The sequence below is a fragment of the Hemitrygon akajei genome, chromosome 2 (genome assembly GCF_048418815.1).
Source record: "Hemitrygon akajei chromosome 2, sHemAka1.3, whole genome shotgun sequence".
Taxonomy (NCBI): Eukaryota; Metazoa; Chordata; class Chondrichthyes; order Myliobatiformes; family Dasyatidae; genus Hemitrygon; species Hemitrygon akajei.
The window spans coordinates 27174261-27190200 of NC_133125.1; the positions used below are offsets into that span (position 1 = coordinate 27174261).

At 37.9% G+C, this 15940-nt stretch overlaps 1 protein-coding gene across 4 annotated transcripts in view; it reads left to right on the forward strand.

The window, feature by feature from the left end:
• Nucleotides 1-15940, forward strand: part of LOC140740147 (dmX-like protein 1) — a 199016-nt gene that overhangs the window by 126256 nt on the left and 56820 nt on the right. For 3 of the 4 annotated variants that reach the window (XM_073069102.1, XM_073069122.1, XM_073069112.1), the window contains 4 exons: nt 2174-2301; nt 2677-2925; nt 14841-15019; nt 15797-15924. In XM_073069102.1, coding sequence (XP_072925203.1) covers nt 2174-2301; nt 2677-2925; nt 14841-15019; nt 15797-15924 — 684 coding nt within the window. Of the gene's footprint in view, nt 1-2173; nt 2302-2676; nt 2926-11305; nt 11405-14840; nt 15020-15796; nt 15925-15940 lie in introns of all 4 variants that reach the window. The other variant, XM_073069129.1, reaches the window with a different exon arrangement.

Here is a 15940-nt window from a genome sequence, read left to right on the forward strand (position 1 = left end):
GCCCACTCACCCCACCTGTCCAAGTCACCCTGCATTCTCCTAACATCCTCCTCATATTTCACACTGTCAAGTCGGAGTTCTGGTTCTCTTTGAACATCTTCAGCTTCCCCACTTGAAAGGGACTGAGTACGTCTATCTGGTTTTAACCGGATTCCACTCAATGACCAAACAACTTTCCTTTTTTTTCCCCTTTTATTTTTCGCAAGTGCGGCAGTAGATTGTTCTTAGTTATTAGTCAGTAGTCATAAATCATAAATAATCAGTCATAAGTCAGTCATTAGTCTAGTCAAGGTTAGTCATAAGTCATTAGGCATTAGCATTAGGTGAAAAACTGGCTGCCTCTCAGACTTCGTAGACAATTTCGGACCTGCACCTCCGTTTCTCTACTGGACCGTTATGGCCTCCGGCCATTATGGTTCCAAACTGAGGGAACTCTGTCGAAGGTTCGCGAACTCTTCTTAAGCCTCGCGCCGTTTTCGAGAAGTGCCTGTGCACGATGATCCCGGTGGCGGAGTTAACCCAAACGCAGTGACAGCAGTGCTCTTTTCCATGAAACAGTCTGAACAATTATTTAAAGTCCGTTCGGACTGCCGCTGTGACGCTGCAGGGTCCACCCAAATATTCTGGGCAGAAACAGCCCTCAGGCAGTAGGTTCCATCAGGTCTGCCAGTGAATTCTTGCTCTTCCTTTTAAATATTATTTTCTTTTGCCTCCAGGGCCCAATACCTTCCAGAAACTCAACTTTGACTTGACACACACTGCCACCCAGCTTTGTGTCATCTGCAAATTTGCTAATGTAACTTTTAATCCCTTCATCTAAATCATTAATGTATATTGTAAATAGCTGTGGTCCCAGCACCGAGTCTTGTGGTACCCCACTGGTCACTACCTGCCATTCTGAAAAGGACCCGTTAATCCCTACTCTTTGTTTCCTGTCTACCAACCAATTTTCTATCCGTGTTAGTACCCTACCCCCATTACCATGTGCTCTAATTTTGCCCACTAATCTCCTATGTGGGACCTTATCAAAGGCTTTCTGAAAGTCCAGGTACACTACATCCACTGGCTCTCCCTTGTCCATTTTCATAGATACATCCTCAAAAAATTCCAGAAGATTGGTCAAGCATGATTTCCCCTTGTAAATCCATGCTGACTCAGACCGATCCTGTTACTGCTATCCAAATGTGCTGCTATTTCATCTTTTATAATTGACTCCAGCATCTTCCCCACCACTGATGTCAAGCTAACTGGTCTATAATTCCCTGTTTTCTCTCTCCCTCCTTTCTTAAAAAGTGGGATAACATTAGCTATCCTCCAATCCTCAGGAACTGATCCTGAATCTATAGAACATTGGAAAATGATTACCAATGCATCCACGATTTCTAGAGCCACCTCCTTAAGTACCCTGGGATGCAGACCATTAGGCCCTGGGGATTTATCAGCCTTCAGTCCCATCAGTCTACCCAACACCATTTTCTGCCTAATGTGAATTTCTTTCAGTTCCTTTCTTACCCGAGGTCCTCTGGCCACTATTACATCTGGGAGATTGTCTGTGTCTTCCGTAGTGAAGACGGATCCAAAGTACCTGTTCAACTCCTCTGTCATTTCCTTGTTCCCCATTATAAATTCACCCGTTTCTGCCTTCAAGGGCCCAACTTTGTTCTTAGCTAATACTTTCCTCTTCACATACCTTCTCCCTGGTAGGCTCCAGTACAAGCTGCTCTAAAAACCCATCTCGGAGGCACTCCACAAACTCCCTTTCTTGGGGTCCAGTACCAACTGATTTTCCCAGTCTACCTGCATGTTGAAATCCCCCATTACAGCCATAGCATTACCTTTGCAACATGCTAATTGCGCCCTATATGCAGACTACTATTTGGGGGCCTGTAGATAACTCCCATTAGGGTCTTTTTGCCCTTACAATTTCTCAGTTCTATCCGTCTTGACTCTACATCTCCTGATTCTTTGTCACCCCTCGCAAGGGACTGAATTTCATTCCTCACCAGCAGAGCCACCCCAACCCCTCTGCCCACCTGTCTGTCCTTTCTCTTCCACTCAGTTTGTTCGTCTACATGTTATCCTCTGCCTGATTCATAATATGATTTGTAAACCACCAAAATAATGTAATCTAATATTTTATTGTAAAAATAAACACATGCTTTGTCTCTTACAGTTCTTTATATGCAAACCAGTTCACTGGAATGGTCTATCAGAGTTTTCTGTTTACGCAGCAACGTTCAAACAGAACAGCAAGTTTAGATGGCTCTGTCACTCCCAATACATCGCCTGACCAGTGGCCAGGTAGTTTATATGTTTAGATTTTTGATGCTATCCTTTTTACTCACTGATGAAAAATGTTTTAAACATGTAATTTTTCATGATGCCTCAATGCAATTACACAAGTTTTATTTAGATTCTGAAATGGGTATATGTTAGAAACTGATGCCATATTTTTCCATTTAATTTCTGGAGTATTCATTACAACAACTTTTCTACTTCCTTGGAATGCACATATGTTAAAATTCCGTTCTCTATTCTTCTTGGTTCTGTTAGTTATTGGTAATATTATTCTTTAAAATGCAAGTGGTTAAGCAGAGCTACCAAAGGAAGAAAATTTCAAGTGATTACTGCATTAAACAAATCTTAACATTCATTCCATTATTCTCTAATTCCCAGGAATAAAAGAACTGACTCAGCTCTTAAATTCAGCTGGAGAAGAAGACAAGCCCAAGTTAACAGTCCTGCTTTGTGAGGTGTTGACAGCAGTTTATCTTAGTCTTTTTGTTCATGGTTTGGGCACACATTCCAGTAATGAGCTCTTCCGTATTGTAGCTCACCCTCTTGACAGCAAAATGTGGGCTGCAATTTTTGGTGGAGGTGCTCATGTAGCTACGAAAAATCAAATTGAGACTACAGCTGCCACAGGTTGGTTGATGTTACTTCATCTTCAGTATGTCCAGATTGTATTTGTACACATTATTTATTGCAGTACAGCAGTACTTATGAAGTTGGTACAATAGCAATATAGAATAAAGTAAATACAATACTTCAGAAACACTTTAGCAGAGCTGATTGTGGGTCGGTGCCAAGCATAAACACAGGATAATACAATAACACATGCACAATAGAAACAAACTATTTAAAAGACAATAGTACAGCCATGAGCAATCAGCAATTAGCACAAGCGTCAATAATCAAACTCAAATGTGTGCAAATGAGCAGACTATCTATCAACAGAACAAGGAGAGCAGGAAAGACCATTTGGATGTTGTGCAGGGACAGCTGGGATATTACATTTGAAAGAGTTTTGTTGAGAAGCTGGATAGCTACAGGAAAGCAGCTTTGAGATTACAGGTAGTCTTTCTGGTATGGACTTGTAACATCTCCTCTATGGCAATTTGGTGACTAGGTGATTGCTAGGGTGGGTGGAGTCAGCAGTAATCTTTCTGCTCTTTTCTTCACCCTGGCAATGAACAGGCCTTTTAGTGTCTAGCTGACAGCTAGTGATCTTCTCCACTGAGTATCACTTGCTGCAACGTGAACTTGGGGAAGGAGGAGGTAGTGAGAAACCAAACAGTGATAGAGTGGACACAACACTCTCAATGATGAGTGATCATTAATTTCTGGGGGGAGGGAGGGCAGGTAGGGAGTTGTTGGTGGAAGTCAATTCTCATTTCCACTGATCTGAATGCATTAAGTGCCAAGTTGTTTCGAGCACACCATGCCTCAATAAGGTTTACCTCTCCTTGAAAGCAGGTCATATCATTATTAGAGATTAGACCAACTGCAGTCATGTCATCCGCGAACTTTAGGACTTTAATGGGTTTGCCTATGGAGGTACTGTTATTTGTATAAAGTGAGAACTGGAGGAGTGAAAGAACATAGGCTGGGGAGAGTCTGTGCTTATAGACATTGGATCAGACATGTAGGTGTCCTGACTCTGGTGGACACTAATACGGTGGAAATGTAAAACTGTCTTCTGTGTTCTTACTCTTTTCGGAGTGGTTCCTACTTTAGTTTGCTTCCCTGGGGAGAATCTCTACTTATCGACACTGGATCAGACAAGTAGGAGTCCTGACTCTGGTGGAAATGTAAACTGTCTTCTGCGTTCTAACTCTTTTTGGCGTGGTTCCTACTTTAATTTGCTTTGAGTGTTCAGAATGTTTTATTGCATTACAAATTAATTTCTATAACAAAGAATAGAAGTGAAATTTTCATTCCAGTTGTCATTGGAAAACTAAAGCTATTTAATAATATCTCTGTTAGCAGTCTAACTATTGCTCAAGAAAATGAAGATAATTAACAAGTTTTCTTTATATTTCTGTGTGAGTGTCTACCCTTTTTTTTGCTGGAATACTCTCAATTTTATTAAATGTAAAGCACTATGTTTAGGGCTTTTTGCTTAGTTTGATATGAATAATGGCACAGAAAATAATAAACATTGAAATTGGGCATCATTTATTTTATTTTTCTTTATTCAGCAATACAGTGCAGAGTAAGCCCTACCAACCCTTCAAGTCGCGCTGCCCCATCAACCCCATAATCCTGATTAACCCTAATCTAAAACAGGTGAAAATGTGCAGATGCTGGAAATCCAAGCAGCACACTCAAAATGTTGGAGGAATTCAGCAGACCAAGCAGCATCTATGAAGAAAAGTACAGTCAATGTATCATGCCGAGGCCTGAAACGTCAACTACTTTTTCCAGAGATGCTGCCTGGCCTGCTGAGTTCCTCCAGCATTTTGTGTGTGTGTTGCTTAGATTTCTAGCATCTGCAGATTCTCTCTTACTTATGATTTGATTACTACATTGCAAAGTCTCTTCCAGAGATGCCTACCCTGCAATCGTAATCTTCCCTTCAACAGGAATTCAGTGAAACCCTCTCTCACTGTTCCCTTTCTGTTATCTGCTGCTCACCGGTCAGTCCTGCCAAAGAGTCTTGGCCTGAAACCTTGACTTTATATTTTTTCCATAGATGCTGCCTGGCCTGTGGAGTTCCTCCTGCATTTTGTGTGTGTAACCCTAATCTAATCACAGAACAGTTTACAATGACCAATTTACCTACCGGGTATGTCTGTGGACTGTGGGAGGAAACATGAGCACCCGGGGATACCACACACTTCCCACAGGGTGGACGTACAGAGACTCCTTACAGAATGGCGCAGGAATTGAACTCCCAACTCCAGGACACCCAGAGCAGTAATAATGCTCTGCTAACTGCTACGCTACTTCAGCACTCAATCATAATGTACAATAACACAGCATTATCTTATTAAAGAGCATCTTAAATATTCTCCAAACTGAGACATTGTTGTAGGATTATGCTATTTCTATAAAAAAGTGAATTTGTTGAATCAATGGTTTTGATGAATGGTCTTATGATATTCACTAACTGGGTTGATTCTTTTTACTCTGACCTTAGTTCAAATAGCATACAGAAGTTTAGAAGATTTTGTACAGCCTTTCACTTAATGTACCAGGCTTATCTGTGCACTGCATTACAAGGTGCTGTATTTCACTGCAATGAGTTGACAATGGGATGACGTTGAAATGAATAATCTCAATGATTAATTTATTTTAATATTTGCAGAACTATGTTGAACTTGTTTTGCAATTATTCTTCATAGCTCAGATATGTAAATACAGTAATTTTTGTTAAATGTATAGTACTGGGGTGTGTATATTTAGCAATATTATTACAATGTTCAACTTCTCAGTATTCATGGCAATGTACAGGTTGACCACTACAAATCCAGAATGATTGGGACCTATGCAGTGCCAGATTAATGGTTTTGTTGAATCACAGGTGGTTAGGTTAGGATTAAATAACTAAACACCTCTAACCCACTTGATGGTCACCTCGCCTTTGATTTAAAAAAAAGGAAAATGAAATGACAAATGAAAAGCAATTTGTTCACAAATTCCTGTACTGGTCTGCCAGAGTCAATTGCACTCAGTAGCCATTTCATAAATAGGGAGCAATATTAGCCTTCAGAGTGTAATATGCCATTTTCCAGTGGTTGAATTAATGACGTATGGTTAGATGGCAGGTAGATACCATAAACATTATTCTTTATCAAGAGTTCTGCTTTTGGATGCGCAGAGCAGTTACCTAAACTCAACATTATCTTACAGTTTTTGTCTAGAGCAACACTGTCATAGTGAGCTCCCACTTCTGGAACAAAGTAATGTGCAAACCATTCCAATGTCTATGGTAGTCCGTCCTTTTTTGTTAGCACAGTAAATTACTGGAAACTGCTTCATACCTTTAAAAGCTTTTGGTCATAAACTTTTGCCAGTAACTAACAACTTACACCTGTGAGTTATTGCAGCATCAGAGCAGCCCAACACAGTGACACAATCTTCTGATGCTTTATAACCTTTTGATGATTCTGCGCTCTCTGTAGCTGGTGTTCGTCTTGGACTACAATAATATAAGGCGGTTTTGTCTGCATTGTAGACCTCTCAGGACTTAATTTTTCATCCTGATCTAACTTAGCAAACTCATCAACAAACTCAACAGCTACTTCCTTGTATGCTGACTATTTTTTTCCCACACACTGAACAGAAATTTTGGTCATGTCATGCCTGAAACATCAAAGCCACCCTTTACTGTAATTCTTCATGAAATAGTTTTACTTGTTCCTTCACCATCTCTCCTGACTGTTCTACATTTTTGCTGATGCAGAGTTTAAACCACTTTATGAGAACTTTATCTAGTTGTGAACATCTTCCGTCTTTCATGGTTTTCCTTATGCACGTTTTTTTTTATTCACTGTCAGCAAAGAACTGGAACAACTTTTCTTTTTGTTTCTTTATATCATAAACTGTGGAAAAGCCAATGTTATACAAGTCACATGTGCTTTCACAGGCACACTACTGTCAAATTTTTTTTAGAACTTCCAGTTTATCTTGTATAGATAGTGTATGGTGTTTGCACTTTACACCATGAGAAGTACTTCCCTTATTCAAAAAGACATGACTGGGGCTAGATAAGCATAGGTTAAAAAATAAATGCAGACTAGCACAAAGGAGTTGCTTCTTTTAGAGATTGTGCCAACAGCTGTTTCTGCTAATGGCACCACCAAAACAGTGGCCACAGTTGGTGCAGCGACGTGAGAAATTTGAAATTTGGCTGGCGAAAATTTTGTATCAACTAGTGGTGGAACTGCATTACTGATTGACAATTTAGAGGTGGTTGACCTATAGAAGTATTTGTTTAATTTGACTTGTAGCACCTGTACATTGGACATCTAGGACTTCAGGGTGTAATCTTAGACTTTATGTTGTCTTTTGAGGAAGCATTACATGAAGAGAAGGAAGAAATGTGGAATTTTCTTTCATAAATGCTTGTTAATGCTGGTTCATTTAAGTTTAAATTTGAGGTTGAGGCAATTGTTAACCAGTTTTGGCAAAAAAATGAATATATACAGAGGTAGTCATACACTATGCCCTTATTGACTTCCCTAATTGATGGAAGATTCAGATTTAGATTTTTTTTTATCACACATTCATTGAAACATACAGTGAAATGTTATTTGCATTAACAACCAACGCACCCAAGGATCTACTGGAGGCAGCCCACAAGTGTCACACGCATTCCACAATGCTTGTCAGAACAACACAGAACACAGCAAAATAGAATACCAATCAACAAAGCAACAGCAGCAAAACCCGTTCCGTTCCATCCCTCCCTCCCTCCCTCTCAAGGCAAATATGCATCCCTCCAACTCTAGAACAGACAATCTTCAGCCTCTAGCCTCTGGTAGACTCATGTATTCGCAGACACTGAGCCCTGACTTCTCTAGTGGACACTCGGAAATTTATAGACTTGGGGCTTCAGCCACTGGGTCTCGACTTCTATACTTCCATTTGACCTTCCCACTTCAAGCCAGAGCTCCAATCCACCCAGGACTCACATGATGACGAATGAGGACCCTGTACAAAGTCTCAAACTTCAGTCCTTAAATGCTGGATTTTGAGGACTAAGCCTTGAACTCTGCTCTCACTGATAACAGGACCCCAAACATATTTGCCAGTGTGGCGGCCCGACATATGACCACACCCTCACAGCTGGGCTTCGAGCATATAGCGGAGATTTAGACTCCAACCTATTTTGTATTTCCTTCACATTCCTGTCCCCAAACCCTGACCTCATTGCTAACTTCCCTCTCTGTCCCCAAAACCTTTCTTATGAGCCTTAAAAAAAAAGTTATCATGATGGCACTGAAATTATGAGGTTAATGCAAACAGATAGTTTTCACTGGGTTTGGGTGAGACGAGAACTAAAGGTCATAGGTTAAGAATCAAAGGGAACCTGAGGGGGAATTTCTGCACTCAGAAGGTAGGGAGAATGTGGAATGAGCTGCCAGTGGAAGTAGTGGATGCAGATTTGTTTGCATATTTAAGAGAAGTTTGCAAAAGTGCATGAATGGGAGAGGTATGGAGGGCTATTGTCCAGATGTGGATTGATGGACTTGGCAGAATTACAGTTCAGCATGAATTGGATGGGCAGAAAAAGCTGTTCATTTGCTGGAGTTCTCTATGACTCTTTAAAGTGAATAAGGAAATTTAAAAAAAACTTTGTGTAACTTTGTATGGTAGTGGGAAGTATACTGGATGCTGGTCACCATTCTATCCCCTAAAATAAAGCTAAGGAAGTAGAGAAAGAGAAGAAGAGAGTCTGAGATGAAAAGATGAGCAAAAAGTAAAAATTGGCTACCTGGTTGATTTCAGGCATCATTATGATGAACAGTGTTCTTGGAGAATTGATAAGGAAGAAATCCTGAGTAGGATTGAAATTGGAATGTTCCACAAAGGAGAGGATCAAAAGTTGAATCAATATACAATCCTATAGCAACACCTTTCATTTGAAGTAAATAAGTGGAATTAAAGGAGAGGTCTTTCAATGTGAAAATGTTAGGCAGTGAAGTATTATGGTGGAGGAGGTACTGTTTGGTTCTCTGTTCAGTGAGAAAGTAGAAGGCATTCCAGTAGGATAGGTGAAAAAATAAAACAGTTGCATGAGGAATTGAGATGTTAAAGTGGTAGAGGGTGTCATTCATGGGTGTTGCTTTTTTTTAAATTTACATTAGCTTGAGACATTGGAAGGAAGTGGATCTGGGGCTGTTTTGTTTTTAGTTTTCTTGGCCTGGAACATAACAGCACTTTCTGTTGAATTTCTTATTTAATTATAATCTCCATGCCTTTATTTATTTCAGTTTCATCATTAATAATATGTTGGGTTTTCTAGGTGCCTCCTTAAAGGTCTAATTCTATATGTTAAGCAGAATCTTTATTTTACTTGCAACATCAAATCAGGGTTTGTCTAGAAATGTCAGAAAAATTAGCCAAAAGCATTTCAAAAACAGTCTTGATGTGTTTTTTTTTAATATTGCAAGTGAACAGAGTTATCATTCAAGTTTTTAAAAAGTGCTTAAGAACGAATAACTAATAATCATCTACAATTATTCAAATAATCTTTCCAAAGTTTTGTAATCAATACATTTGAGCATTTGGTTAATACAGTGGATTCTGATTAGTTGGGACACATCGGGACCAGTACACTTTGGCCATAGTTTCATGGTGCTAGTTAAAAAGGTGTTTTTAAAAAAAAAAGAGACAAACTACCATTTAACAAAGTAACAAATTATGTACTTAATTGAAATACAGAACAAATTAGAACACTACTGTGTGCATTGAAATTGTGTATTAGTTCCTAATAGTTATCAGTGGAGGAGTTCATCCTGCATGCTCTGCTGTGCTCCTTGGATTGATTGTAAATGAGCAAAATCAGCGTAAGCATCTAGTACAGATAATGGACTGCCTTCATCGCCTTCCTGCATGAAATAATGTGGTAATCTAGCAATAAATTGCTTGACATCCTATAACACACGTACACAACTTACACTATTTAAAAACTGATCACTCTAAGCACAGTGTGGTGTCTAGCAGCAAACCAAGTGCACGTGACTGATGCCAGTTAGAAACTGTTCGGCAACAGTCTCCTGTCCCAAGTAAATGGCATATTGTCCCAAATATACAAAGCGAATCCCAGCTGTTGTCTGAATCAGTTTTTGTTCTTTAAGAGATGTCACAATTAACCAACAGCCCAAATAACTGGAATCTACTGTATTTGTATAGGCAATCAATAACACCCAGTTCTTCCCTGAAAAAATTGTAACATTGGTTTTTGAGAAATGGATAATTACCTGGGTAGATTTAAGAAGAGATGCATTTGCTAAATGATGAAAAATGTTCTGATCTGAAATAATTCTTAAAGAAAATATATGAAATAGATAATATAAAACCACTCTAAACACTCTTTAATCTTTTACTGTCTTCGGTTCAATCCTGAACTTTTCTTGTGAAATGTTAGTTCAGAGCTCTATGAGGAAACTCTTTGAGTTCAATTCATAATGCATGTTAGTACACTTTCATAAATCAGCCCATACAAATAAAATGGAAAATTCAGGAAATATGCAGCAAGTTGGGCAGTGCACGAGGAGAGGGAAAGATTCAAGCTTTTGAGTTGTGATGAAATGTTAATTTTCTCTCTCCACAGATTCTGCATGACCCAACTATTTCCAGCAATTTCTATTTCAGTTCAGTTTTCCAGCATCAGAATTTATGGCCTTACTTTGTTGAATTGCTATTAAAAATGCTATTTAAAATAGACTGTTAGGGGATGACTTTTGTAGATTATATTTCAAAAAATTAGTTTGATGCATTAAGTTTAAGGTAAACTTGTATGGTTGAGACAGCATTAAGGCGCTTCCTATTGAAATAACGTTGGTGACTTGAAATTTAAATGGCTAGATAAAATGAGTAAATAATACCTTCCTGGTATACCTCCAATGTAATTAAAAATTAAACTGCATTAAATTTAAAAGTAACCATTAAAATGCAAATTGTGCTTCAGCTATAATTTTGTGCTTTGGCCAAAGATTACAGTCAAATGTTGTAGATGAGTTGCTGTTCACTTAAGACAGTATCAGCTCTTTTTATTCCTCAAAAGTGCAAAACTTACCTTGTAGTTAGAGCAGTTCTGAAAATAAATGTACCTTCTACCAACTTGATTGTTTTTGAAAGAATCTGAATACACAGATGCTGAGTGTAAGTTGCTTCATTGCTGGTGCTCTGGTGATCATATTTGATGTTCAGACTTTTTTTCATATGTATTACAACATATACGAAAGACTTATTTTTATAGTGGAAGTCTTTACTTTGTTATTTTCATATTTCTCTTTGCTTCATGTTTTTCCACATCATTCTCATTGCATTTCCACGGGTGAGATAAAAACAGTAGAGGCGTTAGAAGAGTTATCTGATCCAGAGCTGCAGATTGATCCCTATCATTTCAGTATGTCTAAGGCTGAAATAGTTCAGGTTACTGGTGAGGTTGGTGAGTAGATACTTGGACTGCCTTGTATTTGTGTGTGTTATGGCTTTTCTGGTTAACTAGAAGCATTCAAGACAAGACATACTTGTAACTAAATATTGTGAAGGTACCGTCACATTTGAACTAACTTATTTGAATGTAAGTACATACTTGCACAATTGTCAATCATTTTCAAGCAAAGAAATACTTAATGTTTTGTTGTTAATCTTGTCATTTTGATCTGTTTGGGCTGCAAATTATTATTTTTGCAAGATGGATTTTTTATCTTCTCATGTTTAAATACAGTACATTAAAAAAAACAATTATTAAGGGATGAAATCCAAAGAAGAATAATGATTCATCTATGGCTGATTAGAGCAAAGCAGTGTAAAATCAAAGGAAAAGTTTATAAAATTTCCAGAAAAAGCAGCAAACCGTAAGAGTTGGGAACACAAAATACCCTTCAGATACTGGGGTCAAAGCAACACGCACAACACGCTGGAGGAACTCAGCAGGTCAGGCAGCGTCCGTGGAAACAAACAGTCAACGTTTCGGGCTGAGACACCTGCCTAACCTTCCCTGCTTTCCTTCCCCCACCCCTTGATCTTTCCCCTTACTGGTTTTTCTCCTTGCACCTAACAGCCTTCTCCTTTCCACCCTCCCCCCACCTTTACAGGACCCCTGCCCCCTCCCTCTTCAGTCCTGATGAAGGGTCTCAGCCCAAAACGTTGACTGTTCGTTTCTATGGATGCTGCCCGACCTGCTGAGTTCCTCCAGTGTGTTGTGCGTGTTGTTTAAGAGTTGGGGCTTGGCAAACGAGGACAAACAAGAAATTAATAAATAATGGCAAATAAACTATATAATTAGACTAACAAGAAACAGAAGTAGACATCGAGAGCTTCTACAGCTGCATGAAAAGGGAAAGGGGAAACAGAGATAGCCAGGAGAATACAGAATAAAGAAGTGGCAGAGGAATTAAACAAATGCTTTGTGTCTGTTTTCACAAAAGAAGACTCATAAAGCCTACCAGATATAATTGGGAATAATGGTTTTTGCAAGACTGAGAAACTGAAGGAACTGAGTATTTGTCAGAAAAGAAGTACCAGAGATGTTAGTGAACTTGGAAGCTGATAAGTTCTATAGCCAATGATCTATATTCCAGAGTGTTAGCCAGTTATCATCTTCCAACATTTTATAAAGTATAGATCTTTTTTTTTCTGTGGATTGGCAATGATCATATATGACACTACTGTTTAAGAAAGATAGGAGAGAGAAAACGGGAATCAAATGACCTGTGAGCCCAATGTCAGAAGTAGGAAATCGCTGAAATATGTAATGAAGGAATAATGGGATTGAACAGAATCCAGGTGAATTTCAAAAAGGAAAATAATGTTTGAATAATTTGCCAGAATTCTTGAGTGTGTGATTAGTAGAGTTGACAAAGGAAACCAGTGTATGAGATGTGTTTGGTTTTCTTGAAGGCTTCCACACTGAATATTAGAATACATAGCTTGGGAATTGCTTACGTAAAAGAAAGTGAAGAATGCGAATAAATGGATCATTTTCATATTGGCAGGCTGTGGCTACTATGGTTGCTTAGTGACTGGTGATTATGCTCTAACTATTCACAAACTAGTATCACAAGGGGACCAAATGTCAAGTTTCCAAGGTAGAGTATGGTAGACAATATAGAAAGGCCTTAAAGGGAATACAGACAATTTGAGGAAATGACAGAATGTCATGTGGGACATAACTGAAAAGGAGAATACTCATTAAATGGCAAGAAACTGATGAACTTTGGACCTCGTTCACTGAAAACCAATATGCTGGTGTAACAAGCAAATGTAAAGACAAATGACTGGATAGTCTTATATAAGGGAATTTGAATGAGTAAGAAAAGTGTATCAAAGATTCACTTAGTTCAAAATGTGGCAGGTTTAGCGTGTGCGTGGAGTTCAAAGGTGTTCTCAAAATCAGAAGAGTGAAATCTCTCATTGAAACTAAAATTTCTGAAGTGCTAGATAAAGAAAGGATGTTTCACCCAGCTAAGAGCTCTGCAACACCAGAACACTGTTTAAGGTTAAGGGGTAAGCTATTTAGGACTTGAACTTTTTAAGTGGCATGAACTTTTGACATTCTTTACCCCAAGGGTTGTGGAGGCTCCATTATTTTTTTTCCAAAACAGATACATATAACAGATATAAATAACACTAAGCTTTTGCACTTCTGGTTAGATGCTAATTGCATTTTATTGGCGTTGTATCTGTACTCGGCACAATGACAATAAACTTGAATCTAATCTATTTTCAGATATTAAGGAAATTGATGGAAATGGGCATTGTTCTAGAATTTGACACTGAGTTAGAATATCAGCCATGAATTTTGACAAACTCAAAAGAGCTAGATGGCCCACTATTATTCTGTAACTTGCATACTGATTATAGATAGCTGTCTGTCAAACATATTCTGTTTGATACTTCAGTATAGGTATGGGTTCTTTAATTCAAATTGTAATGATTATCTTTTTATTTTGGATTTCTGTTTAAGTGTTTTAATATGTAACTTTCAGTTTTTGCATGTATTTCTGCAGTACTAAATTATCAAATTTTCTTATCTCCTAAACTGATGCACACATTTGAAAAATTTTCTTGTTGCAAGTGAATGTTGGCATGAATTTGTAAGACAAATGCCTTGTCTAATTTTGTTTAAAATGTTATCTTGCAATTGCAATTTCAGAGAAGCTATGCTATCAGTTGTATGTTTATATCCTTATTGGTATTGTCATGTTCATCCTTTGGTTTGTAATTTGCTTTATTTGTGACTGAACGAAATATTATGAAGTGATTAAATTCTAGTAAATGAAAATTTAAAAAATAGCAGATGCTGGAAACCAGAAATAAAAACAGAAAATGGTGGGAACACTATTACCATCTGAGGAAAGAAGCAATTAATGTTTCAGATTAACGATCCAATCCAAAAGGAATCTTTCGGATCTGAATTATTAAATCTTTCTCTCTCCACAAGTAACTGCCCAACCTGCTGATTTATACAGAAATACAGCACAATCAATCTTGTTAGTCACTGACCATCAAGACATAATCTGCACAAATCCCATTTTACTCTTTACACATTTTCATCAACTGCCTCAACAGATTCTTCCATTTACTCACACACTCAACATAATTTTCAGTGACCAACTAACATATGAAACCATGCATTTTTGGGATATTGGAGATCTTGGGAGCACTCAGAGGAAACCCATGCTGGCACATGGAGAACATGCAAACTCCAGACAGACAGCAACAGAAGTCAGGATTGGACCAAGGTTGTTAGAGTTATAAGGCCACAGTTTATCAGCTGCATCACTGTGCTGTCCACCATTTCTGTTCTTATTTAGGTTCTGGTAAAAATGTTCCCACAAAAAAAAGTCAGTATGCAAAATGTTCTATGTTTTTTTCAGTTTCTGGTGATATTGTGTATCGCACGCATTTTAAGAATGTGTCGTCAAGAACAATGAGCAGAGATTCCAAAGTAGCTTCTCAAAGCCCTGCTTCTCCCATTGTCAACCAAAGGATTCCAGCTTATAAAGAGAATTTTATCCCACCGGAGCTTAGTATCTGGGATTACTTTATAGCAAAGGTATATATTAATGGTTTGTGTAAACTTCATATCAACTTGTAGAAAAACATGAAGAGGTTAATAAATTACTTGTGGAACAGTCAAAATTTTTAAAAATGCAAAAACAATTGATCTTTTGTGAAAGAAAATTAACTAATCTTAGCATTGGAAATGTTAATTCATATTAATATCTAAAAATGGAATTGTTAATATAGTTTATTAATTTAGTCATATCTCCACAACCAGCATTTGGAAATATAGACCATTTTCAGTATATTTGATAAATTACAGGTTTATTTTTAATTTATGGTTGAATAATCCTTATAATGAGCTGATACTGGCCCAGAATCCAGTGGTGGAATTGACACGTGGACTAAAGCAAGTTGGGTTTATTCACACACATGAAACTTCAATGTTACATAGATTAAAGTTGAAACACTAACTTAAAGAGCCCTCAAAATCCTATCATGATGGGACTGTACCAGTTTAGGAGCCTGATTGTTGTAGGATAATAACTGTTCCCGAACCTGGTAGTATGGAACCTAAGGCTCCTGTCTGATGGTAGTAGTGAGAAGAGGGCAAAGCCTAAGTGATTAGGGTCTTTGATGATGAATTCTGCTTTCTGGTGATAGCACTGTATGTAAATTACTCAGTAACAAATCGTTTTGTAATGTTTGCTACAAATAAGCTTATTCATTTTATTAGAAAAAGTAGTTTTGTTTTTGTTTCATTATGTTTAGAAACAAATTTTGAATCAATAGTATAGCTATTTTCAACTGTACACATTCTTTTCTCCAGCCTTACCTTCCCCTGTCACAGAGCAAAGTTGAATATGATTCAGAGGAGAGCCAAGGTAGTGATGATGAAGAAGATGCTTTTTCTACAGACATACAACTTCAAGAACATTCAAATCCCAATTCTTACAGGTAATATTTTTACAAT